Genomic DNA, 22,852 nt, shown 5'->3' with positions numbered 1-22,852 from the left:
TCCAGTGTTAAATAACCCATTACTTCATAAAATTCGGGAATGTTCACATGTAGCAACATAATGATGGGTGGGTAGGCGTAAACATATCTAAATGCTGAATTAAGTGGTGGTCTCTGTGCAAGACATAATGAGTGGGCTCCACATGAGTAAAATGTTGGCATTAATTTGTCACCTTTGAAAGTAAGCCAAGGTTTAAACTAGCAAGGAAATTCAGTTGTGTATGCTGCTTTTGAATACGCATTTGGTGCATTGGAGAGCATAGCATCTGAGGAGCTTGCATTGCTGCAGCCCTATGCTCTGTCCTTCCTATGGAAATGCAGAGAACTTAATTTTTAAGCTTTTATCAGTATTTTATGCCAACAATTCCCATAATTTAGGAGCATTCTTTCTTATAATTCTCATTCTGAAATGCACTAGGAAAAACTATATTGCTTAAGAATATTTCTTTGCCCCTTTTTTCTTTTTTCTTTGTTTGGTTGGTTTGTTGTTTTTGTTTTTTTTTTTTTTTTTGCCTTTGTGGAGATTATGTTCACAATGGCCACAATACAAGATCTATTTGTGTCTGACATTATTCAATTTAGACTTTTGGTGGACTTACTGTAGCGCGGAATTTTTTAAAATGTAGAAAGAATGTCAAGCAGGAAGAGTAAAAGAACATGATTATGTAAGTTATCTGCACAGCAGCAAGAGCTTAGCTTAATGCAGTCATGATTATATGAGCAGCATGGTTAAGCAGTTCTTGCAACTGAGTTGTTTGCTCCCAGTATAACTTACACACTGTCTGATATTTTGTTATAGGAACAATTGATTCTTTTACACAATTGAGCTTATTTGTAAAATTGAGTACATGGGAGGCAATACTGTAAGAATGTGCCATTGCTTAGGTGTATGTGCCATGAGCTGCTGTAGCTCTGTTCCAATTTGAAGACATTATTATCACAGAGACAGAATTAACTGTGTGTTGCAGTGCTTCCGCAGCAGGAGGCCTGACCTTTGCTCAGAGTGTCTCAGTGTAAAAATAACCAAGTGTAGGACAAATCATATACCAAAATGTTGATCAGCTTAAGTTTCCTCTTGGCTTTTTTTTCAACCAGTTAGAAAAAACAGATGGCAGTTCAATAGTGGAGGAAAAGTGGTGGGCGAAAACGAAGAAGAGCCTGTGACTGCCTTTGATGCAGAGTCCCATTTCTTCAATTGCCTGTCTTAAATACACATAAGGGAGCTCTGAAGAGCACAGGAAATCAGAAAATGATGAAGGTGACAGAAGAGCAAATACTCCATTTTTTTTTTCCATCCAGACTGACTGACTTTAAACAGCGCACTGAACCAGACTAGCTTGCTGAAGAAGAGCGTCTGTTAAAACAGGGGCAGGGAAAGGGTGGTTGCCTTCTTGAAGTGGTAACATGTGATGTGTGATTAGGAGTCCAGCAGCTGACTGGCGGCTCAAGATTTGTGAGTGCTGATCGCTACAGTAATTTGAAGTAAAGCCTTAGAAATTATTACTTTTTTCCCATTAGAACAGCTCAAGTAGGAAAAAAATAATCCTTTTGAACTGAAGTAGTGTGATAGGAACAGACTGCAAGAAACATAAAATGCCTCATTCTTTTCATTTAAATAATAAGTTTAATTTTTCATTTTGCCTAATGCATTCTAATGCATTAAATAACCAAATAAAAGGGCAAAACAAATCAGCCAATTCTGAGAATACACACTTGTGGAGAGATGTGAGTCCTTAGGAGACTTTGTAATTAATAATTCTTTATTATCTAGCTTAAACAAATAGAATTATTAGATTATTTTCTCAGTTCTATTTGTTGTGGGGTTTTTTTTTTCACTTTTTTGTTCAGTTGGTTGGTTTTTCGGTTTTGTTCTGTTTTCTGATTGCTAGTTAAGCCAACAAAGAGAAAGAGGAGAAAACATGTTTGTACAAAACTTTTTTTGTCAATAATATTTTGGGGATTTTTTTCTTTCAATTGAGAGGTTTAATAATTCTTAAACTTTAATTAGGATTTTCTAGACTTCCAAAAGGATGAAAAAAATCCTGGTTTGCTTATTCAAAACTACTGAAACAGAATGCTTTGGTTCCCTGTTTTGTTTTGTTTTTGTCAAATTTGGCCTAAATTTTAGAGTAATTTTGTATCCTTTAAATTACACAACGGTGACTAAAATTTAGTTGAAAGAACACTTCTGGTTCTTACTCCTGAAGCTTCTGACTGTCAAAGTTAGGAAACTAACAAGCAAATTAGAACCTTAACTTCCAGAGCAGCTAAGAGACAACTGTTGCAAGGGTTAAAGTGGTCCAAATAAAAATTGATGTGTTAGTGGGAAAAAACCTCTCAGATAATGTAAAAGAAATTACATTTTGAATTGTTCTTAACAAAGAAAAGAAAGAAATATGTTTATAAAACAACATATGTGGGGCAGGTAGATAAGCATGCTAAATTACTCCGTTTAATTTGCTCATCCAACCTTTATGCTCATCCAACCTTTATGCTCAGTTTGTGAGCATAATTGAAAGGTCAGATTGTATTGCACACTTATTATTTGATTTTGCTATGTTTAGCAGATCTCTTAAATTCCAAACATGTAATAAATAAAAAGGTTTGAATCATATAATTTTTTTGTGGGAAAATCATTTCACGAAGCAAGAAAGAAACAAAAGCAGATCATATAGCACCTTGGAAAAGCTAATCAATGAGCAAATTACAGTGATGAACTTTCACACTTGAAATTGCAAACATGAGGCTGGTTTTCTTTTCATTACAAAACTCACCTCTGCTTGACCACTCAGTGCTTAAGAAAAATGTGGTATCTTCAGGATGCATTTCATAAATATTATTGGGACTACTGTTAAGCCGAGGCTTAAAAATCATGTGTGATTCAGAGCAGTTAATTTTGGAACAGTTGGTATTCCAAACAACATGTAACGTGGATCATATTGGAAGAATACAGGATTCCTGAAGGAAGCAAGCATGTTAATATGCTATTCATTAGATTAAACCCCTCATCTGCAGGCCTTTGTCTCCTTTTGGTGTGCTAGGCAGCATATGAAGCAGAGCCAATCTGGAGATTGTCTTACAGTCGGGGCAGATAAACGTCTTCCAAGAAATCTTGTCTTCCACCTCTGCCTTAAATTTCCTCCTGAGTCTGGGCAAATTGCTTTAAAAATAGGGAAGAGAACAGATGGTCTCTGTTCCATGGTTTCTAAATTAAGATTTCAAGTGCCTTGCCCAGGTAACAACTATAACTGAAGTAATTTGGGAGATGCCACTGCAATAAGGCAACATGCTCTGCTGAAAGGAGAAGGATGCTGAGCTGGGTTGTCTGGAGCCTGGGTCCTGGTGTTTTCCAAATTCAGGCTGTGCCACTGGCTGAGGTATTTCTTTTGGCTTCAACTTTCTCATCTATGAAAATGAGATAATACTTATTTGATTTGCTTCTCAGCAATGCTTTGTAGGATAGCCTGGTTAGTATTCCTAGGGTTTAATTGATAGGTACTGTCCCCTAAGAGTGATTATTATGAAATAATAGGCCCTCTGTGCCTCAGTCAGTGAGGCATGCAGCTACAGAGACTGCTTTGGAGAATTCACATTTTGATTTTGAGTTGTTTGTTTTGGTTTTTTTTTTTTTCTTGTGTGGGCATCCTCCTTCACAGGGTGTGAGGTGCTTAAGTACTATTTCCTCAGTACTTTAATTAAAATCAGTGTCTATGAAGCAACATTCTTCTTGCAAAATACTTGATGTTTTTAATCAGACAAATGTTCAGGCACATGGACTCTTTTTTAGACCAGAAACAAAGCAATAGCTTTCAAACAACACATATGCTGAAAATAGTTGTGCTGGGATTAACCTAATTGTACTGATCAGACAATCTGAGAACAGGATAGTTCATGTCTGTGGAGCAGAGAGGAGTGTCAGCAAATGTAGAGGTTACAGGCTTCCCTCCTGGAAGTGGAGTATCTAGATACCTACAGTTAGGGTCTGAAGGAAATTATAGTGGCCTATAAAGGCATACATAAAAGATCTCAACTGCATCATGTTTGCATATACATACACATACGTACATACACACACACATATATACAAACATATATACACACTATAACATAGCCATACATATATATTATAAACTATATATATTTGCAACTATACAAGGACTATAGTTGACTGGGTTTGCCATTTTGAGTTGCAGTGAATTGCTAATAAGTTGTAATCAAGAGGCTCACGCAAACGTTTGGTCTATTTTCTTGGAGGAGTGCTCCGTTTGGCTGAGCCTTCCCAATTGACTGGGAAGGCACATGCCACAGGGTGTGCGTGAGGTGGGGACTGTGTATCACAGATTGAGGTAGTTGGAATTAGAAAATTGGTCTTTAATTGACTTTTGAACAAAAGGATGTATTTTTTTGGCTATAAAATGAAAACTTGTATTTTCTGCTGTGTGGCCTCACAGGATTTACAATTTGAGTGCCTCCTGCCTCCATATGACTGTTTCTATATAGATTTTATGAGATCCTATATCTATATCTGTATCTGTATATGTATCTGCATCAATCTCCTGTGGTGCAGTAATTATTAGTACTGTTTACTGGACTGACATCTGGGAGTGATGAAGTTTAAAAGGCATATCTGGTACACAAAGAAAGCAAGAGCCTGACATAGTGCTTCGATTTGTATGAAGTACTATGACATTATTCTGTTTGCTATAGGTTACAAGTCTTGGAATATATTTACATATATAAGTATATTTAAGGTCTTTTATTTTTTTCCCCTCAAAAAGCTGGTATTAATACCATATATTGCTGTGTATTGTTTTGATTTTTTTTTTCTTTTTAATCCAGAAAAAGAGTGATGTCATATGTAAGTTTACATGAAAACAGTCATCCGCACATCAGTGCTAACCATTAAAAAGGTGTATTTTTGTCAACTAGCTCACACATTCTGTTCTGTTATTCATACACACACAGATATACACACCATACATACTGTTGCTTGGTAATTATTCAGGAATGGTAACCTCTTAATTACCACTCCATTTGCAGTACTGTCTATTATGTAGACTATTCATCCTGGTTTCCTCAACTTTTTGTCATCCGTGTGATCTTATTCATGTGTAGTACACACTGATATGTTTCTTCTCAAAGATGAAAACAATATTTCGAGCTAAATTATTTTCAGTAAAGAAATAAGGCAGTAAGTCTGCTTATGTTCAGTTTTCCCTCACATTATATGTGAGGAAAGAGGAATTCATAGAATGGTTTGGGTTGGAAAGGACCTTCAGACCATCTAGTTCCAGCACCCCTGCCATGGGTAGGGACACCTTCCATTAGATCAGATTGCTCAAAGCCCCATCCAACCTGGCTTTGAACACTGCCAGGGATGGGGCATTCACAAGTCCACCAAATCCTTACTCTGTAATGAAGAAAGTTCATTTTATGGAAATGCCCTACAGAAGAGGAGGAACTGAAAGATTCTATTTTTTTTTTCTGTAGTAAGATACCAATAGTTTTTTACTTTAGAAGCTATGAAATCAGACACCAGTTAGTGAAAGTGGAAATTTTTTGTTAAAAATAGTTTTGTAATATGCTGGTTTAGTCCTTGGAAAGCAAAAAGTGGGTTTTGTCTGTATTGACATGACATCCTTCAGAAAAGGAAAAAAATTCCATTCTGCAATTAACAAAACCATGTCCTACACACATGGAGTTATTTATCATGTCATCTGCATTAAAATGCATTGTATTGTATCGCATTGTAATGCATGTGACGTATAAAAATCACTTACCATAGAATCGAATTTTTTACCTGTTGCCATTTAGATTGAACTGCTGTGCTCTTCCTAAGTCATACCTTGAGTTCAGATTTTAAGGACAGAGACTACGTATTATATCAGTTTTTTTCCTTAGTCCATTTATTTTATAGATAATACTGATTTCTGGTGTTCACAGTTTGAGAACTACAAGGATCAGTTAATAAAAAGAGGAAATTATAAAGCACAACTCATTGTTACGGAGTTCAAGGAGGCTCAACCTACTGTATATGTCACATTGTTGAACAAATTTTTCTGAGAAACTAAGTAATACCCATTAAATCATTAATTTATTAAAAAAACCAAACCAACCAAATAAACAAACAAAAAGATTATACAAATTCAACTTTGAATAATGTTACAGGAACTTTTGTGAAACAGCCTGAGCTGTGCACTTTCTTTCACTAACCTGTTCAAGCACATTTTGCTCCTGCCTGCCTACCATGATTTGTCTTCCGTATGGCTTTAAGCAAGATTTGAAGTGCTTTGTGTGTCTAGAGTGCACGGAAATGTAGAGGAGCAAGACAGGAAATAGGAATTAAATGTGTTGCTGTGTGAGAATTTATTTAATGCTTAAAGCAGAGACACAACCCTGCAAATGGGCTGAGCAGAGATGCGAAGGTAAATATTAGGCTATCCTGAAATTATAGTCCCCCTCTTTAGAAACTGTTTGTTGTTTACAGCCTGTTAAAGAAATCTGGAGATGTGCTTTTGATAGAGCTGTACTGCAGGAAGGCAGGGCTTCTGCAGAGATGGATGGTCTTTGAGGCTTATGCTGAAGATCTCTGAAAGTCTTCTTACTCTGCATTTCAGGAAGTTGTTTTCAAGAAACATATGCTGTGATTCTATCATCACGGTTCTGACAGTTATTAATTTTGGGAGAGCTTGTTCTATGCTGTCAAGCAAAGAATTAAGGGAAAACTAGTTCTATGAACAAAAGTTGAAGAGAAGATGGCAAAAGAAAATAAACCACAGTGTTTTCTCCAGTGCTTGCAGTTCAGCTGTTGGAATAAAACAGGAAAACAGAAACTGTGTGTGACTTAAAACATAGCATCCTGAGTTCTTCCGCTGGCGTGAAGCTGAGTTCCTTGTAGCCCCTCAGAAACTGAGGTCTATGAGAGAGGCAGTTTTACCAAGAACTCACTTGACAAGCTGGTTACACTGCTGTGTTTCAACATAAAAAATATACTCTTTCACTGAGGTGGCCTCCTTTTGTCTTATGTCCTCTGAGAGAAAGGCTGACCATGTGTAGGGAGGACTGGAAAAGCAAAAGTGGAAATCAACACAGCAGCTGTGTAATTGGCACAAGCTGTGGGTTTCAGTTACAGGTTTTTTGCATATCCATGAGATATGCCACCTGGTCAGAGCATCACTTAAGACTGGAACTAAGAATCAGTACAACTTTCTAAGCTGAATATTGTGATGGCTGCAGGACTAGTGTGCATGGGTGAGAATCATCCCAAATATTTGCCAAACTAAACTTGTTCTTCACTCAAATCACTTAAAAAGAAAGGACTCCCTTAAGGAAAAAGAAAAAACCCAAAACAAATCAAAACAAACAAAAAAACCCCAACCAAACTCACTGAATAAATAAATCCCTTTCAGGGAGCTGGAACTAGACAAGCTTTAATGTGCCTTCCAACCCAACCTAGTCTGTGGTTCTATGAATAGCATGTTTTTTCTGCAAATGTAAAAAACCCCTCCGCATTTTCTTTGTTATTCCTCCCCCTTCATTTTAAGCAGCCCTCAAATACTAATTTGTTTCGACCAAGCTGTTCCATTATACTTCACATATATTGAATGAACAGATATTTGAAACTCCAACTGAGCATGTTTTACAGTAGATATAGTTGAAACCAGCTGGAAACATTTCCATAAGTAATAAGAAAGAGCATGATCAAGATGGTTTGTTTTATATTTCAGTCCTATAGTATTTAAGTAATTTTAATTTACAGTTTAATAGTAATTTAATAATATTATTTATGAATACTAATCATTTTATATTAAGTAACATAAAATTAGTAATTTTATCTTTGTAATATAATTGATATTTTGTAATATCAATATAATACTGTAATATCAATATAATATTTGTAACATCAATATAATTGATATAATTTGTAATATAATTGATAATATAATTGTAATGATTAATATAAAATTAGTATTATACTTAATAATATTAAATTGAATAGTAATTTAATAATAATGTACAAGTGAAGCAAAACAAGGAATTAATTCACTCCTTCCCACAGGCAGGCAGCCATCTCCAGAACAGCAGGGCTCCATCATATGAAATGGTCACCTGTTAGAAACACCATCTCTCCAAACATCCCCCCTTTCCTTCTTCCTCTAGCTTTTACTGTTGAGCACCATGTTACATGGTATGGAATATCTCTATGGTCAATTGGGGTCAGTTGTCCTAGCTGCGTCCTGTTCCAGCTGCTTGTTGCATCCCAGCCTGAGGCAGCATGAGAAGCAGAGGAGGCCTTGGCTGTCTGCACGCACTGCTCAGCCATAAGCTAAAACATCACCATTTTCATCACAAATTCAAAATATAACCTTGTACAAGTTCCTGTGTAGAAAACAAACTTTATCCCCACCAAAACTGGTACACTGATCACAAGGAATAATTTGATATTTGTGGTACAGACTACACTATTAATGGTAGCCCTGGTACATCAAACCTTTATTGAGTAATGGTGAAGGTTTACATGGATCTGTAGGTGTGAATTGATTAAGAGAAGGATGAGTACGTGAGCTTACTATTTATGTGCAATTTCTTAAATTGCAGCAAGCATTGCACTTGGATAATAATAGTAATCGACATAGCATATTCCAGATCTTTATAATGCAGCTGAGGACTCCTAAGAAATTCAAGTACCTTCAATATGAAATGCTGTAGGTAGGAAGTGTCCTATCACCTTATAGCTGTCGATTTCTAAGGGACTGTTACATTCCAATTTATTTACTCAGATGGTTTGTATGAAAGTGAAGCCTTTTACAGCATGCCAGCTGTATATCACACACAGGGAGTGTGAAAGGGAGATCGGCTGGTGGAGTAACTCCCTGGCGTGCCAGCAGGAACGATTCCAGGGAGATACCCCTCAAAAGAGGATGGACCCCCTGCCCTCTCAGACAGAGGGGGATGGCCCGAGACAGCCCCTGCCCTGTAGCTGTCGCGCAGAGGTAAGGGACCAAAAAGACGATGAGGGCTGGAAGCGAGTTCCAGTTCGGAGTCGTGGGCAACCCTCCTCCCTTCCTGCCCTGCTTCCCCAGGTGTCCCTCCGTAATAGGTTTGAGGCCCTGGATCTTGATGGAGAGGTAAGTGAGGATGTGGTGCAAGGCCAGACTACAAGGTCACATAGGAAAAGGCGGTCGACTTCGCACCTCAAGACTGCCTCTGATAAGAAAGAAAGAAAGGTCATTGTAGTAGGAGATTCCCTTCTGAGAGGAACAGAGGGCCCAATATGCAGAGTTGACCCTCATCATAGGGAAGTGTGTAGTCTGCCTGGAGCCTGGATCAGGGATATCATCAAGGTGCTCCCCATCCTGGTGCACCCGACAGACTACTACCCGCTGCTGGTCTTCCAAACAGGTGGGGGGGAAGCTCCTTCCCGCAGTCTGAGGGGGATGAAGAAAGACTACAGGGCCTTGGGGCGGATGGTGAAAGAGTCTGGGGCTCAAGTGATCTTCTCCTCACTTCTTCCATCTTCCGGTGATGATGTGGGACTGAATGGGAAAATTCAGTCCGTAAACAATTGGCTACGAGACTGGTGCTTTAGGCAGGGCTTTGGGTTCTTTGATAACAGCTGGTTTTAAAAGGCTCCAGTCCGGATGATGGCACGTGGGAAAGGTTTAACTCACAGAGGCAAAAGGATGCTGGGGCATGAATTAGCAGGGCTCATTTGGAGAGCTTTAAACTAGATTCGAAGGGGGATGGGGTTGTAACTGGGCTTGCCCCAGTGGGGCAGCACTCTAGAATTGATGAAGACTGGGAGGCCTCCTATAATCCTAGGGTGGAATCGGTGAGCTCAGCTCCCTCCTTGAAATGCCTGTACACCAATGCGTGCAGCATGGGAAATAAGCAGGAGGAGTTGGAGACCTGTGTTAAGTCAGGAGATTATGATCTGGTGGCAATTACAGAGACGTGGTGGGACAGCTCACATGACTGGAATATAGTCATGGAGGGCTATGTCCTTTTCAGGAAAGACAGGCCAGCCAGGCGGGGTGGTGGGGTTGCTCTTTATGTGCGAGAGCAGCTGCAATGTACTGAGTTCTGTCGAGGGACAGAGGACGAGCGAGTTGAGAGTCTGTGGGTGAGAATTAAGGGGCAGGCTGGCAGGGGTGATACTGTTGTGGGTGTCTGTTACAGGCCACCAGATCAGGGTGAGGAAGTTGACGAGGCCTTCTACAGGCAGCTGAGAGCAGCCTCACAGTCACAGGCCGTGGTAGTCGTGGGGGATTTTAACTTCCCTGATGTTTGCTGGAAGGACTACTCAGCAACCCAGCCACAGTCCAGGAGGTTCCTCCAGTGTATGGATGATAACTTCCTCATGCAAATGGTGGATGAGCCAACCAGGAGAGGAGCGCTGCTGGATCTCATCCTCACTAACAAGGAGGGGCTGGTCGAAGCAGTAAAGGTTGAGAGCTGCCTTGGTTGCAGTGACCACGAGATGGTGGAATTCAGGATCTTGTGTGGTAGGGCCAGTACAATAGCAAGTAGAATTGCAACCCTGGACTTCAGCAGGGCAAACTTTGGCCTTTTCAAGCAATTGCTAGGGGAAATCCCATGGGCAAGGCTGCTTGAAGGTAAAGGGGCCCAAGACAGTTGGTTGGCATTCAAGAATAGCTTATTCCAAGCTCAAGATCAGAGCATCCCGACACGTAGGAAGTCAAGGAAGAGGGCCAGGAGACCTGCGTGGCTAAATAAGGAACTGCTGGGTATGCTCAAGTGGAAGAGCATTGTTTATAGGTCATGGAAGGAGGGGCTGGCCACTTCGGAGGAATATAAGGCTGCTGCTAGAGGATGTAGGAAGGCAGCTAGGATGGCTAAGGCCTCCTTAGAATTAAATTTGGCGAGAGGGGTCCAGGACAGCAGAAAGAGTTTTTTCAAATACATAGCTGATAAAACTAACACCAGAAGCAAGGTAGGCCCACTGGTGAATGGGATGGGTGCCCTGGTGACAGAAGATACTGAGATGGCAGAGTTACTGAATGCCTTCTTTGTCTCAGTCTACTCTGCCGGAGGCAGTCCTGAAGAATCCTGTACCCCTGTGACCTCAGATGAAGCCAGATCAGTGGAGCAGTTTGCCTTAGTCGATGAGGAATGGGTTAGGGACCAGCTGAGCAATCTGGACATCCATAAATCCATGGGTCCAGATGGGATGCACCCGCGGGTGCTGAGGGAACTGGCGGAAGTCATTGCTAGACCACTCTCCATCATCTTTACCAAGTCTTGGGAAACGGGAGAGGTGCCTGAGGACTGGAGGAAAGCAAATGTCACTCCAGTCTTCAAAAAGGGCAAGAAGGAGGACCCGGGTAACTATAGACCGGTCAGCCTCACTTCCATCCCTGGGAAAGTGATGGAACACCTTATCCTTGATGCCATCTTAAGGCATGTCAAGGATAAGAGGGTTATGAGGGGCAGTCAACATGGCTCTACCAAGGGGAAGTCATGCTTGACCAACCTCATACCCTTTTATGAGGAAATAACACGGTGGATGGATGATGGCAGAGCGGTGGATGTGGTCTACCTTGACTTCAGCAAAGCATTTGACACAGTCTCCCACAGCATCCTCATAGCTAAATTGAGGAAGTGTGGTCTGGATGATCAGGTAGTGAGGTGGACTGCGAACTGGCTGAAGGAGAGAAGCCAGAGAGTTGTAGTCTATAGGGCAGAGTCTAGTTGGAGGCCTGCATCTAGTGGAGTGCCTCAAGGTTCAGTACTGGGACCAGTATTATTTAATATATTCATCAATGATTTAGATGAGGGAACTGAGTGTACTGTCAGCAAGTTTGCTGATGACACTAAGCTGGGAGGAGTGGCTGACACGCCAGAAGGCTGTGCTGCCATCCAGCGAGACCTGGACAGGCTGGAGAATTGGGCAGGGAGTAACTTGATGAAATATAACAAGGGAAAGTGTAGAGTCCTGCATCTGGGCAGGAACAACCCCAGGTTCCAGTATAGGTTGGGGAACGACCTGTTAGAGAGTGGTGTAGGGGAGAGGGACCTGGGGGTCCTAGTGGATGGCAGGATGACCATGAGCCAACACTGTGCCCTTGTGGCCAAGAAGGCCAATGGCATCCTGGGGTGTATTAGAAGGGGGGTGGTCAGTAGGTCGAGAGAGGTCCTCCTTCCCCTCTACTCTGCCCTGGTGAGACCGCATCTGGAATATTGTGTCCAGTTCTGGGCCCCTCAGTTCAAGAAGGACAGGGACCTGCTGGAGAGAGTCCAGCGCAGGGCGACAAAGATGATTAAGGGAGTGGAGCATCTTCCTTATGAGGAAAGGCTGAGGGAGCTGGGTCTCTATAGTTTGGAGAAGAGGAGACTGCGGGGGGACCTTATTAGTGTATATAAATATATAAAGGGTGAGTGTCACGAGGATGGAGCCAGGCTCTTCTCAGTGGCAAACAATGATAGGACAAGGGGTAATGGGTACAAACTGGAACACAAGAGGTTCCACTTAAACTTGAGAAGAAACTTCTTCTCAGTGAGGGTGACGGAACACTGGAACAGGCTGCCCAGGGGGGTTGTGGAGTCTCCTTCTCTGGAGACATTCAAAACCCGCCTGGACACATTCCTGTGTAACCTTATCTAGGTGTTCCTGCTCTGGCAGGGGGATTGGACTAGATGATCTTTTGAGGTCCCTTCCAATCTCTAACATACTGTGATACTGTGATACTTAGAATAAAAGCTGATTAATACATTTTTTGCTGAGAAGAGATTTGGGGATTTGTAACTATATAGGTGAAAAGCAAAACTGAGCAAGAAAATGGCAAGTACAATTTTATAAATAATCCGAAAAATGCAACTATTCTGAACTAAAAAAAAAGTGTGCTTTACCATGTGATTTACACATTGTTCTTGTGTCTTAGAATTGTCTTCCACCCAGCTTTGGGAACAGTCGAAATGACAGTAACACACTATAAATAGTGAATAGCTGAAATGCGTAGCTCATGAATACCTAATAGCCTGAAATTTGTTTACATAAACCATTCAACAATTATCAAACATATTTGCAGAAACCTGTGTATAAGTGAGTCAGGAACAGAAATAGCAACCAGATTAGTCAGCTAATTAGACCACAACATATAATGAGGCCTGTTCTAATGACTTGTTTTAAACTCAGACATAAAATGTAGTATTGCAAATGACCAGCATTGTGCAAGTTGTGCCTCTGTAACAATCTTCACCCTTCAGTGATGCCACCAAGTTAATGTGGGTGAGCAACAGAACCTATTCACAAAGGCTTGTGTGTCTTTGAGGAGCATTACCTACATCTGATCAGCTTTAGCATTGGAATCATATATTAAAAGAAGAAGGGGCTGTTAATCAGGTATGTCAGCATGTGATTTAATGTGCTGAAGTCTATAAAATCTCACAAATCATCTCTACATATCTGATGCTTTGGCTGCAAATGTACTGTGCTTTTTGAGAAACAGAAGTATGGCTTCTTTGATAGAACAATTCACATTTAATATGTTAACAGTGATATCATATGCAGATAGTGCATTTCTCTTTCATTGTTTAAAAAGATATGCTTGCACATGCCCAGCTAATCTGTGTTTGCAGCCAGCAGATTTCCATGTACAAACAAAATATTTAGGCACTTAACAGAATGAATGCAAGCACATTGATGTAATTTGGCAGTAATTCAATGCAAGTGTGTTCAGTCTGAAGAATACGCATCAATTGATGGATTATAGACACAAATTGGAAGTGTGGACATGTGCACAGACAATAATAGCTTCAGTAGTAGTCTATTTTCTTTACATTAATAATACAAGTTTACTTACAGCGGCTCAAAATAAAAAATCTCAGTAACCTACTGTTGTGGTTTAACCCCAGCCAGCAAGCAGCTCAGCTCCAGACAGCCACTTGTTCACTGCCCTCAGTGGAATGCGAGAGAGAGTTATGAAAATAAAAGTAATAGAGGCAGATCAATAGATAAAGCATAAGCAGCACATAGAAGCGAATCAAACCAAATTCATACACCACTTCCCATGGTCAGGCAGGTGTCCAGCCTTCTCCAGGAAAGCAGGGCTCCATCACTTCTAACAGTTATTTGGGAAGACAAACACCATCACTCTGACCATGTCCCCCTGAAGCACGAAATCAGACTCTGCAACTCAAAGAGAGTTATAAAGCAGGTATAGTTTATTATGGCACTGGGTGCAAGGGGGATCTCTCCTCCTAACTTGCACACCAAGGGGTTAAGCAAGCAGACATTTATTACACACAAAAATGCATATTCATTAGGTTTCCGAGAGATTGGCGGGGATATTACAGTTAGTTTAGGTACTCATTATCATAAGTCTTCTCCCTTTTGGTGCTTGCGCTCTGCCCTCTGATGGTCGTGGGCAGGGATTTCCTCATGTGGGCAGGGGTCTTCAAGATGAAGTAAGCAGTCTTCCTCATGGTGCACTTTTCACCTTTGGCACAGTGAGATGCCCCAGTAATCACAAATTATCTGAAACCAGCCATATCTGTAAGTTTCTGATAGCTGGCAAAGATTTAGAACAGTGTGACCTTTGTACAAAATTTATTGCGAGTAAAACAGGATGGGCAGACAAAGAGTATCCTAAGCGAACAGATGCTCAGGAGTCACTGTCTACAAACTAACTGATAATTAGAAGGAATTAGAAATAATTCACTCATTAGAAGGATAGTCACTCATGTTAGTAAGACTACTAAATTCTGTTATCACACCACAGACTTACAACACATTGTTCTCTATCTTAGACCTAAGTTAAGTTAGAAGTATTTTAACCCTATGTTTTCCAGGCACTTGCTTTCTTTATATCACCCCCATCCTCTTTCACCTCCTAATTAGAGCTGTTCATGTGTGTCAGTAAGGGGATATTAAATAAAGAGCTGTGCAGAGCTGGAGTGAGCAGCCTCCCTGAGGTGGGCAGTGCTGTGAAGCTCCTCTGGAGCAGTTTGCATTGGCTGCTTCACACCACTTGCCTGGGCACTGTGCTGTCTCTCACTCTGTGTGGTGGTCACACTGGGGCCACATGTGCCCCTCCATGTCCATGGTGCCCTGAGAGAGGAATTAATCCTGCAAGTGCAGAGTCTGTACTTGCAGGATGAGGAATGGGGTCTTCTTCTTGCTCTCCACTAAGTCTGAGTGGTACAGTGGCTGGGCCACTGTTTTCAGGATGGTGTGTCATATTGCAAGATAGGAGCTGGATTAATCTGTTTCTAGGTCCAGTTAATATTTTCTAGTTTCACTTAATTCATTTTCACATCTCAAAGGTTTGTAGCATCACACCACCTCACTGTCTCAGGGCATGGAAATATGGAAGAATCTCAACTTTCATTGAGGATTTTTCCAGCCCTTTCTCCTGTGAAAATAATCTCAAATTTATAAATCAGAAATAAGTTTCTGATTTCTAAATTAACAATAAATTAAATCTAATAATAAATTAAATTAAATTCATAATGAATTAAATATAATAAATAAATCATACTGATCATAGACCTAGTGCTACTTCACTGCATGACCTATATCAAATTTTAAAGACACAGTATTTTCAGACACATATCTATCAAATAGATAAATGCCTAATTCTAGAGAAATGAAGTAATTCGAGAAACAAAATGCTAGGAATAATCCAGGAATAATTACTTATCTTTTTCATGGAAATGTTTTAATATAAATTAAAGGGGTGGATAATATCATTTGCCCACACTTGCAAATGCTGTCCTAACTTCCTAGGCCTTAGTCACGTGATGTTAATTAACTCTGTTAATGTTATGCCTGTCTGTTTGTAAACAAGACATATAATTGCAGTTTCAAGTGCACACAGCATGCTACTATTTGTCTAGTCACGTATCCAGCTGCAGTTTAGATAGATATTTCAGCCAAATGAGTTCTTGGACTGCCTTTTGCTCCCAAGGACAGGTCACTGAATCTTTGCTGCTGTTACAGATACTTCATCCAGCTAGATTAAAGCCAGCATGCAGGTGATTGCCAGGGCTACAGTCACAGCTCTTGGTTTGATTATTAAAGTGGACTGTGGAGCACTGCAAGCCACAGCACAAGGCAGGACTGTACTGCACCTACAAGCAGTTCCTCCATAATTTCTGTGGCTTAGCGCTTCACGTCAATGTCTCCACAGGTAAACTGTGGATGCATATGGATGTGGGTTTTAGTAATTACAGACTATCTAACAAATTTGATTTTTTTGGTCTATAAGAAATGACATCTTCACACTTAGGGTCAGTGGAGAAGAACTGATAAATAACCATTTCAGGATTACCTGGCAAATGACTTTTGAAATTGGTGCTGATGTACCACAGCAGTGTGCTGCTTCATAGGCAATATCACAACAAAAGCCTCTTGATTGCTTACAATTTCAAGTTTGCAAATGGAAAATACAGCTCAGTAAAATTGAACCAATGTTAAAATCAACCAACCAGTTATTCTGACAACCCAGTACAGAATTAGTGTGAACACACAGAAAAGTAATCTGCAAGATGAGAGGAGGCCTCTACAGTTTCTCAGATGTAACTTTTCTCAGTGCCAAAAGGAATCATCTTTAGTTTGGGCAGCCTGTTCGATATTTGTTGCCAGGAATGCTTGATGCACAAACATTTTCAAAACTGCAGAAAACAATTAGTAGGTTGTTCAGTTTGTAGTGGTCCTTTTGGATAAGGTAAATTACACAGTCTAAACAAGTATCCTGGGGAAATGACTGTCCATGCAATATTATACATCAGTTTTTCTGATCATGTCTGAGGTGCAAAGCATATGGAAACAGTCCAGATTTGTATACTCTCTGAATCACCAAGAGCCTCTTGCTACCAAGCAGAGATCTTTGGGGCCCCTGGCTGTGCAGCTGTGCTCACTAAAGTAACCAACAGTTGAATTATAGCACTAATGCCAAGGGGATGTTGAAAATGAGTAAGACCACGGGCTGGTGCGAACTGCGCAGCAGACCATTATTTAAATCTGCTGCTCAGTATCTATGTAGCAAGCAGAGCAAAGAAATACTTGCATTAGGAGTAGGAAGCAGTAAAGCTTATACAGCCTGTGACGGTCACAAACTTGAAAGGATCCTGAAAGGATCCTGAACCCAGAGCAGGCATTTGCATGTGAAGGTTTAGTTACTGACCATGTTCTTTACCTCCAATTAGGTGTTCAGGTAACGGAGTATTTAATTCCTTTTTGATTTTTGATTTCTGCTTTACATTCACTGAATCTGTCCGAAGTTCTTTTTTCTTTCTTTCATTTTGCTTTCTGACAGAGCCACTGAAAGAAGTTAAATGTCAATGAGTTTCCACTTGTTTACACCACTATCAGAGCACTGTGGTATTACTAATCTGGAATTATTCCTTATTGACACAAAGGGAGAATCAAATTCTGACTATCCTGCAGTTCTGAAGGTGACTGATACTTGGATTGTGTTGTTTCTGGAAAAAAAAATTAAAGACTGAGAACTGCATCCCTTCTTTCAGGTTATAAAAAAAAAAAAAAAAAAAAAAAAAGGATTTTTTTTAAGCATGTGTCTTCCTCACTAAGAATTAAAAAATAGTTTTAGATTCTTTTTAGGTTTATGTATTATGACTGTTCGTTTCCCATATGATGTAAAGAACCCAAACCAAACCAATAAAGAGTCTTTGATGAAAAGTCTGTGCTAAAAAGCCCCCACACAACAACCCCTTGAAAATGTTTTTCTTGATACCATCTGTGTCATCAGTTTAGAAAAAGGTAGTGACTTAACCTGCTGACTCTCATTCATTTTGTAACATTTGAGATGAAAAATGCTATAGAAGAAATAAGTTTATAATTATCAGTGTTTGCCATCTCTCAAGGGTTTGTGAGAATATTTGCAAACCAGATACTTTCTTCATAAATGTATTAATTACCTTAGCAACATAAAAGCATCCATAGCTTGCTTACAAGCATTTTCCTTTCTTGCTTGCTTAAGCATTCAGTCTCTGGGAGAATTGTGATTGTCTTTCCCAAGTGAAACTCTTCCTATGTCTGCATTTCTTTGTGAGAAGTCACCAGTACTCCCGAACAGCACATTGGTTGTGCCTGGATTTTTAAAGACTGCAATTTGAGAAGGAAAAGAAGGAGAATGGCTAATCCTCTCAGAGGTTTAACCAGCAGATTGTCTTTTGCATTAATAGAGCATTCTCTTAGATGTATCTCTAGCAAGTTGAAGTTAAACCTTACACTCTATGGCTGAGGGCATTTGACATTTGCAACACTCTTGCTCTAAGCAGTATGTTACACTGCTTTTGTTGTGCACGTCCTATGGGGAGAAAACTATTTCCAGTATAGCTGCTGAAGACTGTATCGAAAGGAAGCTATCCTGATGTAAACTGAACTGATGTAAATAGTGAAGAAAAGGGCAGAACCTGAGTAAAAATGGAATGTTAGCATCTTTTCAGATGTCTCCTGTATATTCTACTTCTCGTGTGACTTACAAGTACATTTGTTTGTAATCATTTACTAGACGCATCTGGTTTTTTGTCTCATATTAAAGGAAGATTACTCCTTACAGTACATTTGATTTGTGTGTCTTGCATCAACTTACTGTCCTATGACAACTAGAAATATTCTGTTCTTACATATTTTCCTGTGCAGTTAGAAATTTCCAGCTAGAAGCTTCTATGGTGAACATAGAAATAAATTTTTCACTTTTTCCTCCCCACTTTTAACCAGGTAGACAAGAAAATTGTCCGCACAGAAATAGGAGTTCTTCTTCGCCTGTCACATCCTAACATTGTAAGTTTAGCCTTGGTCTTTCACTGCACGTTTGGGCTCTTTTTCCTTTTTTTTTTTTTTATTTTTATTTTTTAAAGTTATTTCTGTTCTTGAGATCTTACTAGCTAGCCTATACAGACTTGGATAAAGCCTTACATTCCTGGATTAAGTTTTGGGTTCTCCTGAGCACTGTGGCAGCTTGGTTTAGAAGACTGTTGAATTATACTTACACTTTAAAATAAAATGTTAAAGTTTTAACAGCATTGACTGAGATATTATGCAAAAGAAGTTCTCTAGATTAAAGGCAAAGTTGGTGTTGTCAGTCTTTGGAGGGTGGGGAAGGTCTTACCTTCAGTTATTCTGAAAGACTGGCATACAGGTGTTGACAAGCACTAACAAACTTATCCTCTTAAATTCTTGGGTTACACAGAGGTTGCTGAGGTACGAGAAGTATGAAAATAACAAAAAAAAAATAAATAAATAGGAAGGGAATGCAAAGGAGATAAAGGTAGCAAAAAAAAAAAAAAAAGGGCGGTGGGAGAGAACATGCACAATAACTCACTCAACTGCAAGGTAAATGACACACCAACTTCAGTTGGCACCATCCTCTGCTTTAATGACTGTGGTCTTCTTCCTGCTGTTGGCCCTGTGATATGCACAGAGAGAAAACAAATAAGCAAAATAAATCCTTTTTGTTACCTTTTACCAGATAAAACTGAAGGAGATCTTTGAGACCCCAACAGAAATCAGTCTTGTTCTGGAACTGGTCACAGGTGGAGAGCTGTTTGATCGGTAAGTTACCTGTACGTGCCTTACTTGGTACTTTCCCTAAAGATGGTGCAGTCCAGATTTCTTCTCTGCACATAATCCCTGTGTTATTATTTCATTACTGGAATTATTTCATTAGCATATGGTTTATTCACATAAATAAATATTGGCTTAAAAATGTGTTTGGAAATGTGATTATCAGTTTGTTTGTTTTTTTTTTTAAAGCATACATGAGTTGAAAATAAAGGAAATTGTCAGTGGATTTTGAAAAGCACAAACTATTGAAGGAAGGTGCTCAGCAGGTGCATTGCATCAGACATGAGACAGGAAAAACTTGCCAAATCACATTGACAGGTCATTATAAAATATGGTAGGTGAAAATTAACCTGTCAGGAGGGTACTGTTATGTCAGATAAAAATTTGGTAAATAACGTAATAAGAAGGAAGTTCTCTTTTGTATTTACTGTAGTTATAAAACCTCTGGTTATAAAGGTTCTGCAAGACAGGTATTGAGTTCTGATGGTATTGCTTCTAAGGCTGCACATGCTTGTGGTGTAGCTGCATATACACAAAATAATTGTATAGTAGTGTTGGGGCAATATTTTAATGATAGGGATTTCAGGTTTTAGAGCAAGAGAAGGTATAAAAAAGCTTTTTATACTCATTTGAGTAAATCAATTAATTCACTGGTGTTGGTGATTTCCAGCTCATGTAAGGACGATTTATTTGGTCTTCCTTCTTCTGTAGTTTAGTATTCTAGAGGACTGTTACACAAATGCACATCAAAGATTACGTCTGAAAACATCTTTGACTTGAGGAAACAAAAGCATACCTTTTTTTGTACCATGGTCACAGCTACAACTTTGATATGAACTATTTCTGAACAGGTAATAATAAATACCGCTCCTCCTGTGTCATCTTTAGTTGGCAAAGCAAGGAGGAGAAAAGTACTACAGGTCAAACAAGGGTCAAGTTCCATGTTGGACTTGATGATCTTCAAGATCTTTTCTTAGTTGAGTCTATGATTCTATGAGCAAGGCAGGACACTGCTCAAGGTGTTCAACCTATCACATAGCCATTTATATATCCACATGGTTTCAGATTGGGTAGTTTTCAGGAAGGCTGGATACTCTACAGAAGTCTTCCATGAGAAGGGTTTGCAAAAAGAAGACATAAAGATGCCAGTGAAATTATTGGCTCCTGAGCAGCAACCGTGTGTGGTAGAACTGAAGATAAAAGAAGCCATGGGATCCAGGATGGGGAATTGCATTTTTTGATGGAACTAGGATTTAGTGTTGCAACATTTACAACATTTTGTGATCAGCAGTGATTATGGGATTTGAGCTTTCGAACTGATCTTTCCCAAAAATCTTTCGATTAATCCTGTAGTTTGGCTAGGACGAGCTGTTTGGCATTGCCTGAAGTCATGTAGTCTCACACTAGAACTGCGGTGCCCCCTTGTGATGCTATGAATGAGCGCTAATACTATGGAGATCCTGTGGATTCAGCATCCTCCTTTTCTCCATATGCAACAGAACTGGAAACTTTGACAATATACAATCCTTTCTGACCTGTGATTTGCTTAAAAAACCCACCCACCAACAATAAAGCAAAGAACATAAAAAGCTTAACAACAACAACAGCAAATTGTTAGAAATATGCAGCCAGGATGTTTTACGCTGGCCGCTTCAATTAAGCATTAGCTGTCCTTTGTCTCTCTTTCATCTGGGCTGAAGGATTAACACTTTGCATTGTGCTATACAGTGGCTGCTCTCTGAATTTTAGTGAGTAAATTTAGCTTTGTGCCTTAGGGCAGACTTCCCTTCTCAATTAATCTTTTCAATCCATACATCTTTTTATGAAGAGATGAAGGAAATGTCCTGACTTACAGAGAGGCCTTGTGCACTTTTTCTTCTGTGCTTGCATGACTCCCATCCCAGGAAAAAGCAAAGTGACCCTGGAAGATCTTCTGCTGGGCAGTGGGGTTGTGTCAGATTTGGAGAAATAACTGCAACCCTGCCTTGAGATCCACCTTATGGTTGTCATTGAGAAGAGATAGCATACAGAGAGTGTGTGGGCCAGGGACCACCCCAAGGATTTGAAGGACAAACCCTTATTAGCTGTGCTTAATGCACAGCTACATGATTTTGTAAATCACTGCCTAATACAGAGACAGGAAAACAACTTTTATATTCTGGAGGAGTTACTCTTACACCTCTTTCAAGTAAGCTGTCATCTAATGCTACAACTAGATCTTTTACACAAACACATTTGCTATCTTTCCTGTGACTTTCTCCCTTGCTGTTACTGCTAATTCTGGTAATAAGCCAATACTTTTTACATCAGCTGTTTCACTGCTCTAGTTTTTTGCCACTCCAGATGTCCATTCTTTTGAATAGTATTTATGCTGCAGATTAGTATGTTCTTTCACATATGCATTCCCTTTACCATGAATTATTATATAAATACCCAAGATCTGATTAGTATTCTGAATCCTATTAGCATTGTTGATGTGCTACTGGTTTCATGCCACATAACATAAAAGTTCTAGATTATGGAATTACTCATTTCCTTCAACATACTTAATATTTCTGTCAAATCATCCACATTATTGCTAAAACGAGCTTTCATTGCAACAATTTTTGAGTTGTGTTTCCCAAAAGGAGGTAAATTCAAACAAAAGTATCAGTACATCTGAGTTAATAGAGCTGAAATCAGGTTGGGTTTGGTTGCATTTTTAAAATGAAATCTGTTTCCCAGACTTCATAAATCACACTTTAGGCCATACCTTGGCAAGATTCCTAACAAAACAAATGCAACTCTACAGTAAATTGGAGAGGTTTGTGTAAATTAGAATATTCATTACCAGTTTGCACGACAGTTATTGCCAATTCAGTAAGTGAGTAACAAAGGGCTTTTGAAGTGAGACATACTAATGGACAAACTGACCAAGACAAAAACTGCAGTAGGTCAAAAATTAACTGATAACTGATACTCTAGTTATTTCCAGATGCCATGCCTCCAGCTCAGTGCTGGCCACATGACTTTGACATTTGCTTGGCCCTCCTCTTTCATTCCTGCATGTTTAAAACAGAAGTGCATGGTTGAAGTGCATTTAAACGGGCAGCATTTTGGCAGAGTCCTGAGGGACAACCCTCTGGTATAACTGTGAGTGTCCCAGAAGCAGTGTGTCCAACATGGCTGTGTTTCTTATGCTACTGATAGTGATGGGAGGCAGGCTGCCATCACGCTGGTTCTCACCAGGACAGGAATCAGCTGAATAACAAAAACCCAAATTAGCGCAGCCTTTCAAACATGCAGCAGAGTGATTACTGTA

General features: G+C 39.7%; 1 protein-coding gene across 1 annotated transcript in view; it reads left to right on the top strand.

The window, feature by feature from the left end:
* CAMK4 (calcium/calmodulin dependent protein kinase IV) overlaps window positions 1-22,852 on the top strand; it is a gene marked incomplete at its 3' end in the record, with an annotated part of 154,127 nt that overhangs the window by 67,707 nt on the left and 63,568 nt on the right. The window contains exons 3-4 of the mRNA XM_080637708.1: window positions 18,706-18,768; window positions 19,457-19,539. Of these exons, the coding sequence (XP_080493834.1) occupies window positions 18,706-18,768; window positions 19,457-19,539 (146 nt within the window). The remainder of the gene's footprint in view (window positions 1-18,705; window positions 18,769-19,456; window positions 19,540-22,852) is intronic.

The sequence above is a fragment of the Psittacula echo genome (genome assembly GCF_963264785.1).
Source record: "Psittacula echo genome assembly, chromosome: Z".
NCBI classification, from domain to species: domain Eukaryota; kingdom Metazoa; phylum Chordata; class Aves; order Psittaciformes; family Psittacidae; genus Psittacula; species Psittacula echo.
This window is presented reverse-complemented; position numbering and strand designations above follow the sequence as displayed.